Source organism: Octopus bimaculoides, chromosome 5 (assembly GCF_046866305.1).
Source record: "Octopus bimaculoides isolate indiv1 chromosome 5, ASM4686630v1, whole genome shotgun sequence".
Taxonomy (NCBI): domain Eukaryota; kingdom Metazoa; phylum Mollusca; class Cephalopoda; order Octopoda; family Octopodidae; genus Octopus; species Octopus bimaculoides.
In genome coordinates, this window is record NC_142932.1 from 88,715,058 (window position 1) to 88,736,008 (window position 20,951).

Here is a 20,951-nt window from a genome sequence, read left to right on the forward strand (position 1 = left end):
AATAGCATGGGCTTCAGAGGTCCACAGCTCTTCAATATCCTCCCGAAGGACCTGAGAGACCTGCATGCGGTGGATGTAGGTGTCTTCAAGAGGAGGCTGGACCTCTTCCTGTCAGGTGTCCCAGATGAACCAACTCCACGGCAGGAGGTGCAGATGAGAGCAGCTGCATCAAACTCTCTCATGCACCAAATGTCAATTCCTGAAGTAAAATTCGTGAAGTAAAATTGTGTAGCAACACCAAATGGTGGTGCCCCAGCATGGCCACAGCTCATGAGCTGAAACTAGATAAAATGAAAAAAATGAATATATATATATATATATATATATATATATATATATATATATATATATATATATATATATATATATATATATACACTAGCAGCTAAGCCCGGTTCCACCCGGTCTGTTTGGATGATGTGGCTGTGATCGTTTTCGGTTAGGCATAATCTATAAAAGCGTTTCTCAACCTTATCATTTCGTGTCCCCTGTTTCGATTGGAGCCTCCAGCTATCTGAAAATTTCCTAACTCCCCCAGCCCTTGTTAGAAAACTGCTTCAGGAGTTGTGAAGAACGAATTTGTACGTAGTCTGTTTCTGAGAGCTATTCTATTGGACCTCTGTCTAATCATTAAAACATTGATTTAATTATGAACATAGAAAGAAATTATACATTAATCCCTATGTTTGTAAGCAGTTGTATCCGTAAAAATGTTATTTGCAGAGAGCAGAAATTGAAAGAAGATATATGAAATAGACGTGTGTGTGTGTGTGTGTGTGTGCGTGCCTGCGTGCTTGCGCGTGTGTGTGTGTGAGAGAGAAAGAGAGATAGAGTGAGTGAGCGAAGGTGTGTGTTGTGATGATTGACGTCTTTTAAGGTAAAACACACATACATAGAAAATGTGAGGTCATCGTATAAAATTTCTACGATAGTTGATTTATGGAAAAGATTATGTTAAATTTTTGAAATGCAAATATGTGAATGAAAATTAAGTTCAGACCTCTACATGGTAGCTAGACCTGGTAGAAATAGCAGCCAAATCTCCCTCAAAACACCCAACTGTCTCAATCCGACAATTCTGCTTATTATGTAGTTGAATGAGAAACCGTAACTAAAGATTAAGATTATTAACCCCACAAAGAGATGAAAGAAGAGAGACAACATAGCGAAAGTTTTGGCTGACTGTCATCCTGTACTCCCCTTGTTGCTAGCGAAATGGTATATGCCGGCTGTGTGAGCAACTGGTTGTTTTAATGGCAGAACAAACAGGGGAATTCCATTAGAAAAAGTTTTAATCGATTTTCTCGATAAATATGGGGGCTAGGAAAAAATACAAACCGCATTCCAATCTATGCACCCGTCGCCACATGTGTGCCATTTTTCACGCGAATCCACCCAGCCGTTTGGCTGTGAACCTCAAGACAAGAAAGAATACAACGATCGGCCATGTCCAATTTATATTATAGATATATATGTGTGTGCTTGCGCGTGCGCGCGTATGTATATATATATATATATATATATATATATATATATATATATATATATATATATACAAAAATTAATGTAAACAGCCGTGCACGATGTTTTACAATAAAGGAAAAATCTAATTGTCACTAAATGCGATTAAGGGTATCTACCTACATTAGTGACAATTATATTTTTCCTTTATGGTAAAACGTGCATAGTTGTTTATATTAGTTTTTGTATACACATTAGCAGCAATTCGCAAAATCATCCGTGAATTTTTGTGGTAAATACATACATGCTGGCGGTGGATTGAACCCGGAAATAGCTGAACGAGCGGTCCCCACTAAAAAGGCTACGGAAGTAGCCGAAACTGAATGTTCAGTATAGGGAATTCTCGAGTCGGTGTTTTGGGGTGATATTAGCCGGTGTGAGCATATATGTATACAATTATGTGCTTTTACTACAGCATTAGAGCATTTTAGCTCTTATCTCTAGCAATGTAAGTCTCTTGACACCCTTAATCGCATTTAGTGACAATTTTTCGTATATATATACCGTGGAGAAAAAAATCTCTCTTATGGCAAAAAGGTGTAAAAACACCAAGTCCATTCAATGTCGCTATTTGTTAGGAATCTCAGACATCGATGTTTCTGGCTAGTTGGCTATTTTCGATGAGATGTACATAGGAGATGCAACTCTAAACGGACTTATAAAGCTACAGCTTTATGCATAATTCAGTTAACACGTTGACTGATTTGCGCTAGTAGATCACCTGATCGAAGGAAAATAACGAATTATTAGCACTAAGCAGTGTTTATGTCTGAGCAGAATTTGGTAAGATGAAATATGTTCGTCACATATTTAAACTGCTAAAAGGCAAATACACTGCAGTTACCGCGGAGAAAAGATCTCTCTTGTAGTAAAAAAAAAGGTGTAAAAATACCTTGTCCGTTCAGTGTCGCTATCTATTAGGAATCTCAGACATCGATGTTTCAAACCAGTTGACTATTTTCGATGAGATGTGCTTAAGAGAGTCAAGTCCAGCCCTGTATATAATTTGTTATATATATATATATATATATATATATATATATCAGTGTGGACTCCGGCACTCGGGCTGTTCGGGCTTAGCCCGAGTATAAATTTAGTAAAGTGAATGTATATTTGCAAGCTGATTTAATTTGTGCTAACACTGACTTCAAGTATGTAATTGCAGCCAATAACTCGGGCTCCTTTTATTGAGCAGGGTCGCAGTTAATTTATTTTCGTTCAGTGTCTGGCGGTCGTATTAAAGGTGTCCTGTGCCAAAAAATATTCGTAGCAGACGTTCTCTCGACATCGTTCACACGCGCCTGACTCGGACTCAGAAGTTACAGTCCGAGTTGTTATCTATAATCGTAAAAATTTTAAATAATTCAAATTCTATTTTCTTAAAACAATAAATTTCTATAGAGATTAGGATTTAAATTCCAATCTATGAAAACTTTCCGTTCTACAATATTCTTAAACGAACGAAAAATTATCCAGCAACTCGGGCTGATACGAACGAGCCTGGTAGGTGTAAAAGACTAACTGGCATCTCTTGTCAAGAGTAGAGGCGACAGTCAGATTGCTGATGTTTGTTGCGCACTCGGCTGTCGTTATTTGATTGTAATTCTGTGCGTATGCGTGTAAAGATCAGTTGTGTTTTGCAGGGTTGCTTTATTTTTACCCTTAACTTCGAAATGGAGAAAGATATAGTGCTAGATATTAAAAAAATAATCCATTTGCGCCTAGAAATATTGCGGAAAAACGGGAAATTCTTCGAGCAAGCATATGTCTTGTGCGAAATCTGTGATGAGCCCGAGTGACGCAGATGACCTGGCGTCGCCTCTCACACACACACACACACACACACACACACACACACACACACACACACACACACACACACGCATACACGCACACACACACACACACACAAACACACACGCACACATATAACACCATCATGCCTACACTCTTTTTCATCACCTGCACACAAATGTTTGCTCAGATATGTCTACATTTTGTTGATTTAACTACAAAGATAATAGCAGGGAAATACATTTACATGCAACTATTTACACCACACACAAACTCACGTGCGCGCGCGAATGAGTAGATCCACAAATGACCTGATGATTATAATAACTGAATAGATTATACATCCGCTAATTAGTTATTTGCTTATCAGTCAGTATAAATTAGTCAACTGCATAGCTTCTTACATGTATGTTTTGCATGCACACGCACGGGCGCGCATACACACACACACATACGTATATACACACACACACACGCTCATATACACACTTGCATACATACACATACATACATACATACACACATACATACATACATACAAACATGCATACATACATGCAAACATACATACATACATACATACATACATACATACATACATACATACATACATATGGGATATGTAATGAACTGCCTCAACAAAAACCTGCAAAAATTAGGATTCTCAAAACCTGAAAGAAAAAGGCTGATTAGAAGACTACAGATTCAAGCCATCAATGGAACTGTAAAGATATATAAAACTTTCCAAAAGTTTAGCACATAAATACATATGCATGCATTTAGACATGAAAATATATACAAAAAATGCATCCATAAAACAAACATACAAATCTGTGCATACACTAACACCAAATACTGCACACACACACACATATGCACAAATACATAGATGATGTTGATAAAAGTTCCAATGAAGGAACCTTGAATATATGTTAGAGTCCGGCTCGTTCTCTATTGACAAGAAAAACAGAAATGAAACTGATTGATAACATACATACATACATGCATACATACATACATACATACAATTTACAATTTACAATGCCATCCGCAAAAACGACTGTCTTGAAATAAACTTAGAAAATCCCTCTGTTATGGAATACATTCATAAACACCAATTCAAGGAATACTGGTGGAATATTCTCATCAAAACATTGCAGACCGGATATTGTTGTTTGGGACAGAGGGGCGAAGATATGTACCATCATAGAGGTTAGATGCCCTGCAGATATAAATATCTCTTTGGAAATCAAAGAAAAAGAAGATATCTATAGGCTACTGCTTCGAAACCTCAGACTATCAATTCATATTCATACCAATAATAGTTGGAGCACTAGGTTTTGTTAGTAAATGCTTAAAGGAGAATCTGGATAAACTGGGATTTTCGGAAAGAGAAATTGACCGGTTGATTCGGACATTATAAATCCAATCTGTGAGTGGAACAGTAAAAATATGCAAGACTTTTCTCAAGTTCCAAATGTGAATTTGTCTATGTTAACTACATCCCAAAGACGGAGCCTTGTATTTTTGTTGGAAACCCGGCTCCCTCCTCAGTATAAGATTATAATAATTAAAAAATAGAAGAGATACATACATTCATACATACATACATACACATTGTGACGTCGAAATTTCGCTGGTCGTTGCTTTTCACAATGAAATATGAAAAGAGGATAAATGAGTATAAGTGCCAGAAGGAAAAGAGAGATACAACCGGTAGAAGGTTTAAGAGAAGATTTTATTCATATGCTAACATGTGTGCGCGTCATATAAACATAATAATAGACAGGCCGTCATGTATACAAAGTGTGTACGTACAAACATGGATGTATGCGTGTGCGATAAGTACAGAGCATAGAAAGATGTCAATAATGACGTTAGAAGAATGTTCAGACACTAGAATGATAAATACCAGTTCGTAAGTCAAGGTACACAGTAGTTGAAGTGCTGTATCAAGACATTGTGGCGGCAATGCAGAGCCGGGAAGAGGCACATGTCGTGTAAGAAGTTGTGGCTTCAATGCTGCTGCCGTCTACTTGTTACAGAAGGTTGTCGCAGATTGTATTTGCAGTTAACCATGGTGAAGTTTTTCACAAACAGTGAGGAGATAGAACCTGTGCGAGCGTTGCTGGTTGGTGTGTACGTAGAGAGACGATGTTGATGCTGCTGGAAGAGTGTTGATGAGTCTCCATGTGGCTGCTGTTGTGTCATCGCTGGAACTGGCTGTGTGCTCTGTGGTCAGTGGCTAGACCTCAGAAGGTCTGGAGCAGCCGAAAGACATTCAAACGGTGAGAAGCTAGCGTTTTATACTATGCAGTCGGCGCAAACTGGGGTTTAGAAAAGACTGTCTCACGTGACCTTATCTGAAGGCTGTGATTGGTTGGGTTGCATTTTGGCGCGCAATAGAACAAGAGACAAACTGCGCCAATACCAACCAATCAGAATGGTAGACACAACAGAGTCCAAAGGTGCGATTGAAGGCTAGCTGTTATCTACTATTTCCATATTTATGTATATATAACAGAGAGAGAGAGAGATATTTCCCTTAAGTCGTTCGCTTCAGGGGATATCTATCACTGTCGGGCTTTATTTCCCCAAAGAAATGGTCTGGAATATCTTTTTGCGCATTTTGTACTTGGCTTTTAATGTTTTCAGTTTTATGAATTTCTATTTCTATTTTATATTGTCAGAGAGAGGGGGAGGCGCAGGCGTGGCTGTGTGGTAAGGAGTTTGCTTCCCATGCACGTGGTTCCGGGTTCAATCTCACTACGTAGCACCTTGGGTAAGTGTCTTCTACTATAGCCTCGGGCCGACCAAAGCCTTGTGAGTAGATTTCGTACATGTAAACTGAAAAATGCCCGTCGTGTATGTGTGTGTGTGTGCGTGTGTGTATTTGTCTCCCACCACCGATTGACAACCGGTGTTGGTAAGTTTACTTCATCGTAACTTAGCGGTTCGTCAGTAGATATCGAGAATCTTTTCAGTTTCAATAAACTTTGACTTTTTGAAAATTGGCAGCCAAACTGAAAAGATTTGAGATCGATATAATGAGTACAAGGCTTTAAAAAAGTATTGGGAGTGATTCATTCGAGTAAAAATTCTGCAGAGCGGCGCCCTAGTATGGCCGCAGTCTAATGACTGAAACAAGTAATAAGTAATATGCATATATATATATATATATATATATATATATATATATCTTCTAATATATAAAACAGAGATGTCTGTGTATTCGCTTTTCACGTGAAATCGACTTCACCAAATGCTTCCATACTTGTGATGCATGAATAATTTGACCTCGGATAAATCTTAGGCTCTTCATTTGATTTTTTTTATTAAAAATAAATAATATTCTTTAAAAAGGTTCCTCAATGTCAACTTCCGGTATTGACGTAACAACGGCAAAAAGCTTCTCTCACCCCCTCTCTCTCTCTCTCTCTCTCTTTCTCTCTCTCTCTCTCTCCATCTCTCTCACTCTCACAACACGACACGTGCGCGCGCGCACACACGCGTGTGTCTTTGTAAATATGTTTGTATACATTTATGTATGTGTGTGCTTGTAAGAAACAGAGTGTGAGTGAGTCAAGGGGTGTGTTGTCATATGCATTCATCATTTTTGGATGTATGTGTGCGTGTGTGTATGTGAGAGACAGAGTGAGAGAGCGTTGTGTATGTAGTATTTACTCTCTCTCACTCTCTCTGATACACACGCACACACACACACTCACACACAAAGATGTATGCATAGATATGCATGTACGTATACATGACAACAAACCTCTCTCTCTCACTCTCTCTCTCTCTGTCACACACACACGCCCATTTCATCTGATGTGTAATACTCTGTGTGTGTGTGTGCGTGCGTGCATGCGTGCGTGCGTGCGTGGGGGGGTTCCACAATCGCCATTTATTTCAATTACTCTTGTGAGGATATTCACGTAAATCATTTGTTTCATTTAATCCCCATTTTAATCTTCGTAAAAGTTTCCAAGTACCAATAAGCAACAATTTAATTCACGAGCAACGCCGGGTGCCTCTGCTAGAATATATATATATATATATATATATATATATATATATATATATATATATATATATATGTATATATATATATTTCGTTTTTGGATTTGTCCACACATATGTGCACCCATACATGCAAACATGGTACATAGCAGCAGAGCACACACACACAAGGAGACAGAAGTACATACATACATATACACACACGCACACACATACATAAAAAACACACACACACACACAAATGCAGAATACATACATACATACATGCAAACACACACATACATGCATATATACATACACACACATACATACATATATACATATGCACACACACACACACAGACATACATACACACACATGCATACATACACGCATACATACATACACACACACTGAGACACGCATGCGCAAAAAAAAAAGAAAAGCAAAAACAGAACGCAACGTGAATAACGGACAGAGTCAAGACTATTGAAAAGGTTGCAAGACGCAAGGAAAATTTTAGGAAAATAAAAATAATAAGTGGAAATTTTAACGGTGAGTGTGTTAAATTTTAAGGCACGATAAGAAAATGAGGCACTATCATGCTATTAGCTGTCAGAAGTGAAAGTGCTCACTGCTAGTGAAGTATCTGTCTGTCTGCCTGTTGATTCTTTGGCTACTGACAGCTAATACCATGACTGGCCGGAGCGAGCTATATGTCTGTCTCTCTCTCTATCTATCTATCTATCTATCTATTACTCGAAAGTTCGCGCGTCCGCGCTAGCTAGTCGTGAGTGGTCGATCCTATTATTTTTAAACTTCAAACTTCATTTGTTTTCTATTTTGATAAATTCTCTCTGTTGAAAATTATATTTTTATATTTTAAATAATTTGCAATTTCAGGAAATATGTTTTTATATTAAATTTGTGTTTTCTACTCACGACTAGCTAGCGCGGACGCGCGAACTTTCGAGTAATAGATAGATAGAGAGAGACAGACAGACAGACAGACAGATAGCTCGCTCCGGCCAGTCATGGTATTAGCTGTCAGTAGTCAAAGAATCGACAGGCAGACAGGCAGACAGACAGATACTTCACTAGCAGTGAGCACTTTCACTTCTGACAGCTAATAGCATGATAGTGCCGAAAATAACTCTCCCCAGACACAACAGTATATATATATATATATAATACAAAGAATATATATACATGTATACACACATATATGTACATACTTACATCTACATGTGTATATACATGCATATCAGGGTACAGGACGTTAGAACAATAAACTACAGACAACGGAACGAACATATAGGAAAACGGAAAGCCACTTGGAATATCCCTTCATCAGCTGTCTCTATTCTATCTAGACGTTTCGAAGATAAGACAGAACGTACTCTAGAATAGTCTCTTCCTGAGTAGTGGATCAACCCACTACACAGAGGATTCCAAGGTGGCAAACACAAACCAAGACAGGAAAAAATGGACAGTGAAAACAACATTCAAAAGCCGTACGGCCAAACGCAAATCTGAGGTAGAACGCTAGTAGTTCGTCTTGCCTTCACAGCGGCTGGAGTGAAAAGAAAGTTGACCACAGGTCACACGAGAGCAGAGAGGATGGTGGAGGGAGGAAGTGGAACAAGGAGGAAGGGACAGAAGGGTATAGCAGTGAAGTAGAGGCCAGGACAGAGGTATAGATAGAAAGATGGAGGAAGACAGATAGATAAATAGATAGAAAGATAGATAGATAGATAGATAGATAGATAGATAGATAGATAGATAGATAGATAGATAGATAGAAAGATAGTCACGTCAGAATAATAGTAGACTTACTTGCAAAAAAGGACGTGTGCGTTCAATAATGTAATAATACAAAGAATATATATACATGTATACACACATATATGTACATACTTACATCTACATGTGTATATACATGCATATCAGGGTACAGGACGTTAGAACAATAAACTACAGACAACGGATATATATATATATATATATATATATATATAAACTAGTCTCGATGCCCATTTCTAGTTAATTCAACGTCATAAATACTTTCAAATTATCAATGTGCACACACGCACGCACGCACACACACACATACATACATAGATACATACATACATACATAGTTTTACGAGTCATACACAAATATGTCAGTCGTTTGACCTTTTCTGATCCTTTGACTGTGAATGGATGATCAGACCCGTTGACCTTTTCTCAGAAAACCACAGAATCTATTCCTGGCAAAGAGGTGAACTGAGGTGAACTCACTTCTCCCTCTCTCTCTCTCTCTCTCTCTCTCTCTCTCTCTCTCTCTCTCTCTCTCTCTCTCTCTCTCTCTCTTACCCGGAGATGAAAGGGCTGAGTTTATAGCCCTTCAGGCACTTCTCACATACTGGACACTGATATTCAGCTTAAACATCTGTCGTTCGACCTCCCGTTGAGAGAAAAAATATTGTGGACGACGTCGCAATTATAGAGACTTAGGATTTTAATAAGATGGAAAGGTACTGACCAATCGCAGTGCAGAGATAAGAAAGAGGAAAGGCGAAGCGGGAGGGAGGGAGGAGTGAGTGAACCATGGTGGATGAGATATGCAAAGGAAGTTCAGATGAATTGAAGCCGTAGAAAAATTGATAGAAGAGGTAAATTTATAAGAGGAAGCATCCTGTTTACCGATCAATTAAAAGATATTCTTTTAGATATGATCCTTGATGTTTCTTCGTGAAACAAACAGCACCGTCCTATATACTTGGGCAGCACTCCATTACAAAGGTATTTTTTAGTTATCTCACCTCCATTAAAAAATTGCTATTAAAAAGTTGGGTTATCTCCCCACTAAAAAGTTGATTTTAAGTGGCAACAAGAGATTGGATTAAAAGGATTAGGTCCTTAACACATTGTTGACTTTTGGCCTCTTCAATAAACATGGTATGATTTGTTATAAAAATGTTATCAGGGATCTAGTTCAAAACGGGGGCACCAGTATTTTCTTAACGAAACACTTTGAAACTTGGGACACTGGTAGAATGTGTCATATAAAACATCTTTTTCTCTTAGTCTTCTTAACAAAAAAACGTACATCGCAAGTTATTTCATATTAAAGTTGTCGTATTTCTGTAATTTCAACCAATGACTGACGTCCATTCAGCCGAATACATTAAGTGCTGACTACGTAAACAAACGATTCTCAAACGATTCTGGCGGTGATAAAATTATTATTTCCTTGTCAAAAAATGGCTGAAGCATATTGGCAGTAGGGTTAGGGTTAGGCAGTAGCTAATAAACCTTTCATACAGTTCAGGCAGATGTTAACGAAATAAACACGCGTGAAAGAAAATGAAAAAAGCAAATGTTGTACACATACAGTTCAGGCAGATGTTAACGAAATTATAAATGGAGATTAAATACGCTTTACACCGCTTAAACTGCCAAAGGAGTAAGTGTAAACAGCTGAATACTTGTCAGTGATTGGTTGAAATTATCGAAATAAGACAATTTTTTACATGAAATAACCCCGAATACAAAAATTTTTTTCTGTTCTATAACACAAAATAGATAAGTATACAAAGTTTGAAAGTCTTTCGGTACCAAAAACACTACATAAAACATAAATGAAAAATGGTGCCCCCGTTTTGAACTAGATCCTGTTATCAGATTCATTAAGATGTTTAATCTTTTCACTTTTCATGTTTATTAATTTTTCATTTTTGCTTTGTTTTATTGAGGGTTAAACAATTTTTTTAGTTGGGGTAGATAACCAAATTTTTTAATGGGGTGAGATAACCAAAGAGTACTCAAAGTATTTTCTAGCCCTTAAAAAAGGCTAATCTTTATGATGTAAGTTATGTTAATGGAAGCTCACCGTGAGAGACCGTCTCTATTTGTAGCGATATGAAAAATTTTAGAGGTGTGTTGTCCATGATGGAGAAATACAAGACTGATATGTGGTGCAAGTTCGTTGGATCTTTTTCGTTTCCTTTCAAACTTAAATATTAATCTGAAAATTTTCAAAACAGTAATTTCGATATAGTTTTACATACTGTTTACAAATATCGTAGTTATTATGGTACTTTTCGGCTATCTCACCCCCATTAAAAAACTGGGTTATCTCCTACCATTTTAATGAAAAATATTGGTACTTTTGGTTATCTCCCCACCTAAAAAAATTGTTTAACTATCAATAAAACAAAAACAAAAATGAAAAAATCAATAAACATGAAAACTGAAAAACTTAATAATCTTATTGAATCTAATAACGTCAACAATGCGTTGAAGTATTGAATCAAAAGGATCTAACACTTTTTATCCAATTTCTTGTCGCCACAAACTCAATTTTTTAGTGGGGAGATAACCCAATTTTTTAATGGTAATTTTTTAATGGGGGTGAGATAACCAAAACGTACCATTATTATTTTGGAAAATTCATAACTAAGAAATTAGACGCATTTAAAGTTATGTAATTTTACCCAATGAAATTTAAGCACTGCGGAAGTCGAAACCATTTATTGTCACAGTAACTCAGCTTCATTAATTAATTTGAATACCAACCCGCGAGTAGCCATTCTTTTAGAAAAAAAAGTGCGTCTTGTTCAAAGAAATTAAGTCTTTCGTTGAAAGATACTTTCTTGCCTCCTGTGCATTGATTCAAGGATGTATTAGGCGCATGCAAGGCTATGTGGTTAAGAAACTCGCTTTGCAACCGCGTGGTTGAGGATTCAGTGACACTTGGGCTTGTATCTTCCACTATAGTCCCCACCCCAACCAATGTCTTGTTAGTGAATTTAGTAAAAGGAGACTGTGTAGAAGCCGGTCGTATGTGTGTGTGTGGGTGCGTGGGGTGGGGGTGGGGGTGGGGGTATGTGTGTGTGTCATTGTGTCTGTGTTTGTTCCTCCACACATCTTGATAACCGATGTTGTTTTGTTTACGTTACCATAACTTATCGGTTTAACAATAAAAAAAAAACCAGACCGATAGAATAAGTACCAAATTTAAAAAAAAAAACAAGTACTGGGGGAGATTTGTTCGACTAAAACTCCTTAAGGCGATGCTCCAGCATGGCCGCAGTCGAGTGACTAAAACGTAAAAGATAAAAGATAGAGCATAACAGGATACTCAGCCTGCTTGTTAAAAAAGTATTAGTTGCTACGCCATTCTTTTGGATGCAGACCAGAATGTAGCATTTTCTGTTTGTTTATTTTTGTTTTTATTGTTGTTGTTGGTGGTAATGGGTTCTTTTTTTTTTTTTTTGTATCATTTTCAAATCGTTGGTTTCCTTCTTCTAACTTCCATTTTTACCCAAGCAAAATATCACCAGTTTGAATGAATTTCCTAGATATGTGAGTTGATTTCTTTCAGAGTTGAAATATCTTCTGTGCTCCTCAAACGCTTCTAGCCTTTTGAATGCAGTTTGTTGGTTTTTCTGTGCTGCAGATTTAAAATTTTATTTATATATACTCGTATAGTAACTGAAATGGCCTTGCTTTAAATACGACGAATGAGGATTCCGGTTGCTCGAACAACGAAACTACTGTATTGTGGCTGAATATTCCATAAACACGTCCATTTAATGTAACTATGATGCAAGCTCGCCATAACAGTGTAATTAGCAAAGCTAAGTCTTTGAATTACAGGTGTAGTTTCCGTCTGTCTCATTTCGTTCACAAGACTTAAGACAACCCGCATCTATAACAGAAAACACACAAAGAGTCACACAGTGGATCGAGTAAACGTTTCATAACAATTCGATCATGGGGTTTATTTACTGCTTGTTGAAGTGACCCAGGAATGGGTTGATATTGACTTGTTTATGAACACATCTATATCTATCACTTTCAATGAATTAGACCATTCCACTAATAGTGCAGTACCTTTTCTATTCGGCCAGTTTCGACACAAAGCCATTGGGACAAATTAAAATAAACTGTAGGAAATGGTGGTATATGGACTTATTTGATTATTTATCATTTAACACACACACACACACACACACACACACACACACACACACACACACACACACACACACACACACACACACACACACACACACACACACACACAGGATGAAGATCCTTCTGAATTATAGACTCATAGAGCCGGTTTCCTGGTTTCCTTGGCGCATATATCTTTTCTCCTGGACAGGATGCCGGTGCGTTGCTGGTTTACTCATATTTGCCAGCCGAGTGAACTGGACCAACGTGAAATGAAGTGTTTTGCTCAAGAACACAATACTTTGCCCGGCCCAGGAATCGAAACCACATACATACATAGATACATACATACATAGATACATACATGCATACATATATGACCTAATGGTTAGGTTGTGTGTGTGTATTCGTTATAGCCTAGTGGTTAAGCTGTTACAATCGCGGTTTCAAGTCGCGGACCGGTTGGTGCGTTGTGTTCTTGACCATCCTGCGATCCCTTAGACATCTGACAAGTGGTATGCAGTACCCATGTACAAGCAATGTCACGTGGCACGTAGCTTGGAAGTATACTTTTGTCACCATGAATAATACCAGGAAACAAAGCATACATAATATAATTAGAATTCAACATTTATGCAATTTCTTGGTACTAACACAAAAATGATTAAATGAATACTAATTTTCAGGAGAAAAATATTTGTTGCATTAAAATAGCGTTAAATAAAACAAATTTCTCATTTGAATAACTCCTCCTACGACTATTCTCTCATTTACTTCCTTCTCTCCTCATCATCAACTGTCTCTATGAGTCTTTCTCTCTCACTCTGGGTGCGTGTGTGTGTGTGTGTGTGTCTCTGTGTGTGTGTGTGTGTGTGTGTGTGTGTCTGTGTGTGTGTGTCTGTGTGTGTTTTCATAACCTTTGTTCTATTGATAGTCTATATTCTGCACATTCCATGTAATTTATTGAGCACCTACACAGTCATTTATATATAAACGATTTATAGACGAACACAACTTCACGTGACACAGTAATTGCTACAATGGTCTGCAAGTTGCCGTGGGTGGACGAGTAAAAAAGATTGTGAGGGCAAGGTAGAAAGACCTTATACCCTCACATATTTATTTATTTTCGGAGCTGTTTTTGTTCTATGGTGTGATTGGTGCCCGCAGGAGGAAACGAACTCATAATGTTATCCTCTACGATGCGAAACGAGACCTGACTGAGAACAAAACAATAATTGACATTCTTTCCTTTCAAGTATGGCAAGTGTTAAAGTTGTGTCAGCTGATTTCGCGGTATATGACGTCATTTTCGGCAGACTCGTAAAAAAATACAAAAACGGATCTCTTTCTCTCTCTCTCTCTCACACACACACACACAAACACACACACACACACACACACACACACACACACACACACACATATTCACGTACATTATACATCCTTTTTGTGTATTTTTTACGATTCCCTTATTTTTATGTATTTCTGTAAACTGCCGAGAATGACAATGTGTTGGGAAAACAGTTGGCACAACTGACACTCGCCATTTTTTAAAACGAAAAAATGCCCAATAGCTTGAGATTGAAAGCATGTCTCCATCTTCAAACTAGTAAGGAGATTGCTGAAAGAGATTTGGCTGTTTAATCATTTCTACTATAAATACACGGCCTGGATTTTGTGGGGAGGTGGGGACAGTCGATCACATCGACCCGAGTACTCAATTTATCGACCCCGAAAGGATAAAAGGCAAAGTTGACCTCAGCGGAATCTGAGCTCAGAACGTAGCGATTGGTGAAATACCGCTAAACATTTCGCCCGGCGTGCTTAACGATTCTGCCAGCTCGCTAATCTCTGGATTAATCGAATTAATCTACCCTACACCAGCTCGATGAAGGCGTTCAGCTTTTATAAGAAAGACAGATTTCCGTCAGACGATGAATTAAAATAAAAATGAAGTCACTTAACATTTTACAAAACACTTTTATCAAATATTCTACATAATTATTATATTATGTAATTTTTAGTTTATGTTCTTTCACTGAATTTGAGGAAATTACAGTGCCAGAGGCTTTTTGTCCTTTTACTTAATTTGTTAATACATATATCCAAATTTCACCAGCATTTTATTGAGTGATATATTTAGAACAGTAATATAACTAAAAGCAAACATTATTACTAATGGATACATTAAAAACCACATTTCCAAAATAGTGATGATAATAATAATAATAAATACAGTACAATAATTTTTCTTTTAACCTGATTTATTTGTTTTATGTTGTTTCACAAACGAGTAATACATTTCTTTGTATTATGAAGTCACACTGTTTTCACACTAAAAAGCCATAAGTGAATCTCACCTATTTTCAGAGAGCCTTGATATAGGGGGAAAAAACTGAATAAACGAAAAGGCCGTGTGAAAAAAAATCATTTTTTTAGTTACATATTCTTATATTCTTTTACTAGTTTCAGTTATTGGATTGTGATCTGACTGGGACACTACCTTCAAATATTTTAATCGATTCTATCACCCTTAGTGCTTTGACCGACAATTATTTTTATTGATTTCAGAAGGGGACAAACGGCAAAGTCGATCTAAGTCGATCGATTACATTGGTATATCGTGCTGCCTGCATGCCTTATATTTTTGACTCTCATTTCTAGCAATTGCAAGTGCTATTTATTAATTTTACTTTTTTGGTTTTAATTGCTATAGCCATGTATATTATAATGTATTTAATATATATTAATATATTAATATACTATTATAATATCTTATTGTGTGTGCATGTGTGTGTGTGTGTGTGTGTATACGTATATATATATATATATATATATATATATATATATATATATATATATACATATATATATATATATATATATATATATATATATATATATATATATATATATATATATATATATATATATATATATATATATATATATACATATACATATATATATATATATGATGGATTCTCTTGTGGACGACAAATGAGGGTTCAGAAAAATAAAGCGTTAATCATGTTCTCTCTCTCCCTCTCTCCTTCTCTCTCCCTCTCTCCCTTACTCTCCCCCTCTCTCTCTCCATCTCTCTCCCCCTATCCCTCTCTCTCTCCCTCTCCCTCTCTCTCTCTCCCTCTCCCTCTGTCTCCACACACACACACACACACACACATACACGCGAGTGGGTGAACAAACGAAAGAAAGTGGCGCGCAATACATTTGGTAGGAATTATTATTTTATAGCAATTTGATTCGGTTCTATACCATAACCTGACGAGCTCGGTTCATCTTACGAAGCTAGCTCGTCAATCTAACATAAACCCAACGAGCTAGTTTCATTTTAAGAGCCCACGAAACTTTAAGTTGTATGGAGCCGAATCAAGCTGTTATGAAGATATGTGTACGCGTGTAACGATTTCTATATAGCGAATAAATGAGAGGAAGAAAAATAATATTAATTGCTATGACCCTCTATTATATCGTTACAATGTAAAATATAATTTCTTCGAGTCGTTGTAGTACATGGATTATTTGCAGTTTTGTTATCCATTCTGTAGGTAGTTAAATTCATCTTTTGTTAACTGCTAGGAGAAGTGATAGAAGAAGGTGAGAGAAAGAATAAAAGTGTCTAGACAAGTAGAGAGGTTGAAAATTGTATGCTCCCTCTTTGATAACTCATGAGTGAAGGAAGAAAGAGGGATATTTTTCAACGGTCGGTCTAGTGAAGAAGTGGTAGAAGCGATTTAGGGTTCCGTATTTATATTTTTTATAATCAAATTAGGTCAAGTTCTCATTAGCTTCTAGTAAGAGAAGTTGTAGAAGACTGTAGATTCGGTTTCGAACCATGGCTTAGAATCTGGGAAGCTATTCGTTACATACATACATACGTACATACACACACACACACACACACACACACACATACATACATACATACATACATACATACATACATACATACATACATACGTAAGTGCGTGCGTGCGTACGTACGTACGTACGTATGTGCTTACACACGCACACAATGCAATGGTGACCAAGAAGATCTTAACAAATTAACTTATATATGTATGTAGACATGAATATATATGTATACACGAATATATAACTCTGTATATATATATATGTGTGTGTGTGTGTGTGTATGTGTGTGTGTGTGTGTGTGTGTGTGTGTGTGTGTGTGTGTGTGTGTGTACATATGTCTATGACAGGAATTTTCAATGGCCGGATAACTGAAGAGATGTTGGCGTGGGTTCCCACCCCGGCATCCGAAACTCAGAGTTTTATCATGGCTACCAAATAAGTGTCATATATATATATATATATATATATATATATATATATATATATATATATATATATATATATGCATATATGCATCTGCACAGGCGCATGCAAAATGAATACCCGCATACATGGTAATTGTCTTTGAAAAGCAAGTAATTAAAAATGTTATTTAAAAGTTTTACTTTGGAACATTGCTTTAACAGCAATGCAATTGCATGACTTCGATTATATGAGCGTTTTTATAATAATATTACCATAAGGACCAGAAATGAAATCAAAAGCTTAAAGCAATCGTGTTCCTACGTGTCTTTCGCAAAGGTTTTCAAACGAAAGAACATAACGATAAGCGTTTCTTTTAAATTCTGATTTCATTTTTCAAAACATTTTCAAACAGTAAATATTCAAAAGAAAACCAGGTTCGGTTTACCAGCTGATCGGAAACGAGCAACTTGGAATTCTGGAAATCGGAGCGTTTCAGTTAAAAAAAAAAATATATATATATATATATATATATATATATATATATATATATATATATATCCGACCGGCTTTAGCATGGTTTCCGTTTCCCAAATTTTAATTTCACTCACGTGCTTTAGTCGCATCAAGTTTATAGTGACAAACACTTGTCCAAGTGGCATTGTACTTAGAACTATGTATTTAGGAAACGAACTTTCAAACAGCTCCGCCTATACATAAAATGATAAGTTTTGAGACTAAATTCACAATTAACAACGTTGCACGTGAACAAAATGAATATTTAAGCAAGACTAAAAATCGCATTTTTTTGCCCATGAAGCCATCGAATTGAACCCCCATTGATTTTGTTTTTGTAAGACGAAACGAAAACTGACAAAGGAAGATTATAAAAACAAAAGCAAAATTAAGACTAATGCTGTATAACTTAACATATACAAGGCGATGCCGAAAAGTCCCTGGCTTTGAGTAAAAGAAAATACAGGAGGATCAGTTAATTATGATTTTAATCAACATATTCCCCTTTCAGAGTCACACACTTATCGCAGCGGTCCTTCAGTTTTTCTAAATCCTGTAACAGAACTCGGAATATTGAGTCTCCGACCAGGTCTTTCGTGGTACTCTTAAAGCCAGGAAATTTCCAGCTCCCTTGCTATCTATGGAGTGAAAATTCTGGTCAATAAAAATCAATCAAGATGTAATATCTTGCTATGTAAGAAAGATGGAGTTATGTAACTTGATCTGTGCGCAGAATTAACTTGCTGTCCAAAGACTACATGACTCATGAAACGATAAACAAAACAGTCTCGGTCAGTCTATTGGTATTAAATTTTGGCACAAGCAATTTTGGTGGAGGGGTAAGTCGATTACATGGACCCCACTGCTCAACTGGTATTTGTTTTATCGAGCCCTGAAGGATGAAAGGCAAAGTCGACCCCGGTGTCATTGTGAACTCAGAATGTAATACCACCAGGCATTTTACCCGGCGAGCTAACGATTCTGCCACCTCACAGCCTTACTCAGTAAATATGTCAGACATAAGTATGCTAAACCTAAAGTTATGGATGTGGTTTAAATCCTTTGGTACATTTTTTTTTTCAACTGCAATGTTTACATATTTATTCTGATTGGTGGTATTCACGTAAAACATTCAATTGCTACATTAGTACACACACACACACACACACACACACACACACACACACACACACGCGCACACACACACACACACGCACACACACACACACACGCACACACACACACGCACACACACACACACACATTTACATTGTTTTGAAAATATTTTTACGTATTGTCTCTTTGTGATTGTGCCTTTTGATTGTAATTGTCATTACTAATGTCTACTGCATACACTTAGTATTTACTCATGGTACGCGCTAACACTGCCGCGCGTGTGTGTGTGTGTGTGTGTGTGTGTGTGTGTGTGTGTGTGTACGTGCTGCGGTGAAAAGGCATATAAATATCCATGACTCAGAAAGGACAAACAATACTGCCACTTAAGTGAGACATATTTGCATTATTTGTAATACAAATTTCAAACAGCTCTCGGGATTCAAAAGCCACTTGCATGCTCATGCACAGAAAAGGACCAGGAAACTATGCTGGCTCTATGGAGGACATTTGTCGTCAGCCGTCTGGACTAGTGCTCTCAGCTGCGATCACTCTACAGTATCAAATTATTAGCGGGACTTGAGGCAGTTCAGCAGTGCTACACCAGGAAGATTGCATCAATGAAACAGCTGAGCTACTGGGAGGGACTGAAAGAGCTACGACTTTCCTTGCTGGAGCGAAGACGGGGGAAAGATATGCAGTGATATGCGTATGGAAGATCCGGGAGGGGCTGGCTTCAAACTTTAGTATCTCTGAACTAGATGCCACTGCACTGTTCCAAACGTCACGAGCACCGCGACGCGTAATCACGGAGGTGTGAGTTCGAGTCTCATGGCTGGCCGCCTACACTTTTTTCTGCAAAATAGGGGTAGTTTATCCTGTTCAGGCTATATTATTAGCATTATCCTGCGTTTGCGAATTTAAAATCACTTCTTTAACTTTCTAAAACATCTCAACGCTTCTAAAAGCAAACTTCGTTTGTTTGTTTACGTTTATCGTAATTTGAATTTATATATATATATATATATATATATATATATATATATATATATATATATATATATATATATATATATATATATATATATATATATATTATCGCTAAGGCGCGAAATTGCGTTTGACCCTCTGACCAATAACCGATGAGGAGTTGGAGACCTTCAGTGTTGTGTGTGTGTGTGTGTGTGTGTGTGTGTGTGTGTGTGTGTGTGTGTGCAAGAAGAGAGAGAGAGAGAGAGAGAGAGAGAGAGGTGGGAGAGAGACAGAGGCATGCATCTAATTTTACAGAGGGGCTAAACATATGATTCTTAGAGTTATGTTGCTTTGTCTATCTTAATTTGTTGGTCCTATATTTAATATTTCTGTATATCTTTTGATTTAAGCCATTTTTAGGAGCTAAGGTCCTGTGCGATCTTCAGAGAAGGAGACAAGATCGTTGTGACCGAAGACAACAATATGGTGACATCAATACGAAACAAATGGCTCGTTTCGGCAAAATCTGCACACCTTTCCAAGTGTTGTCAATGCCTGTAAGTTCCCAAAATTTAAAACTTCTTCTCCTCCTCCTCCTTATCATCATCTTCATCATCATCATCATCATCATCATCATCATCACAATGGTTTCAAATTTCGACACAAAGTCAACAAGTCCGGGAGAAGAGTTAAATCGATTACATCGACCAAAGTACTCAACTGGTACTTACTTTATCGGCTCCGAAAGGATGAAAGGCAAAGTCGAACTTCGGCGGAATTTGAACTCAGAACATAAAGATGGACG

General features: G+C 37.1%; 1 protein-coding gene across 1 annotated transcript in view; it reads left to right on the forward strand.

The window, feature by feature from the left end:
• LOC106869139 (cilia- and flagella-associated protein 337) overlaps window positions 1–20,951 on the forward strand; it is an 86,121-nt gene that overhangs the window by 62,669 nt on the left and 2,501 nt on the right. The window contains exon 20 of the mRNA XM_089352563.1: window positions 20,557–20,703. Coding sequence (XP_089208689.1) covers window positions 20,557–20,703 — 147 coding nt within the window. The remainder of the gene's footprint in view (window positions 1–20,556; window positions 20,704–20,951) is intronic.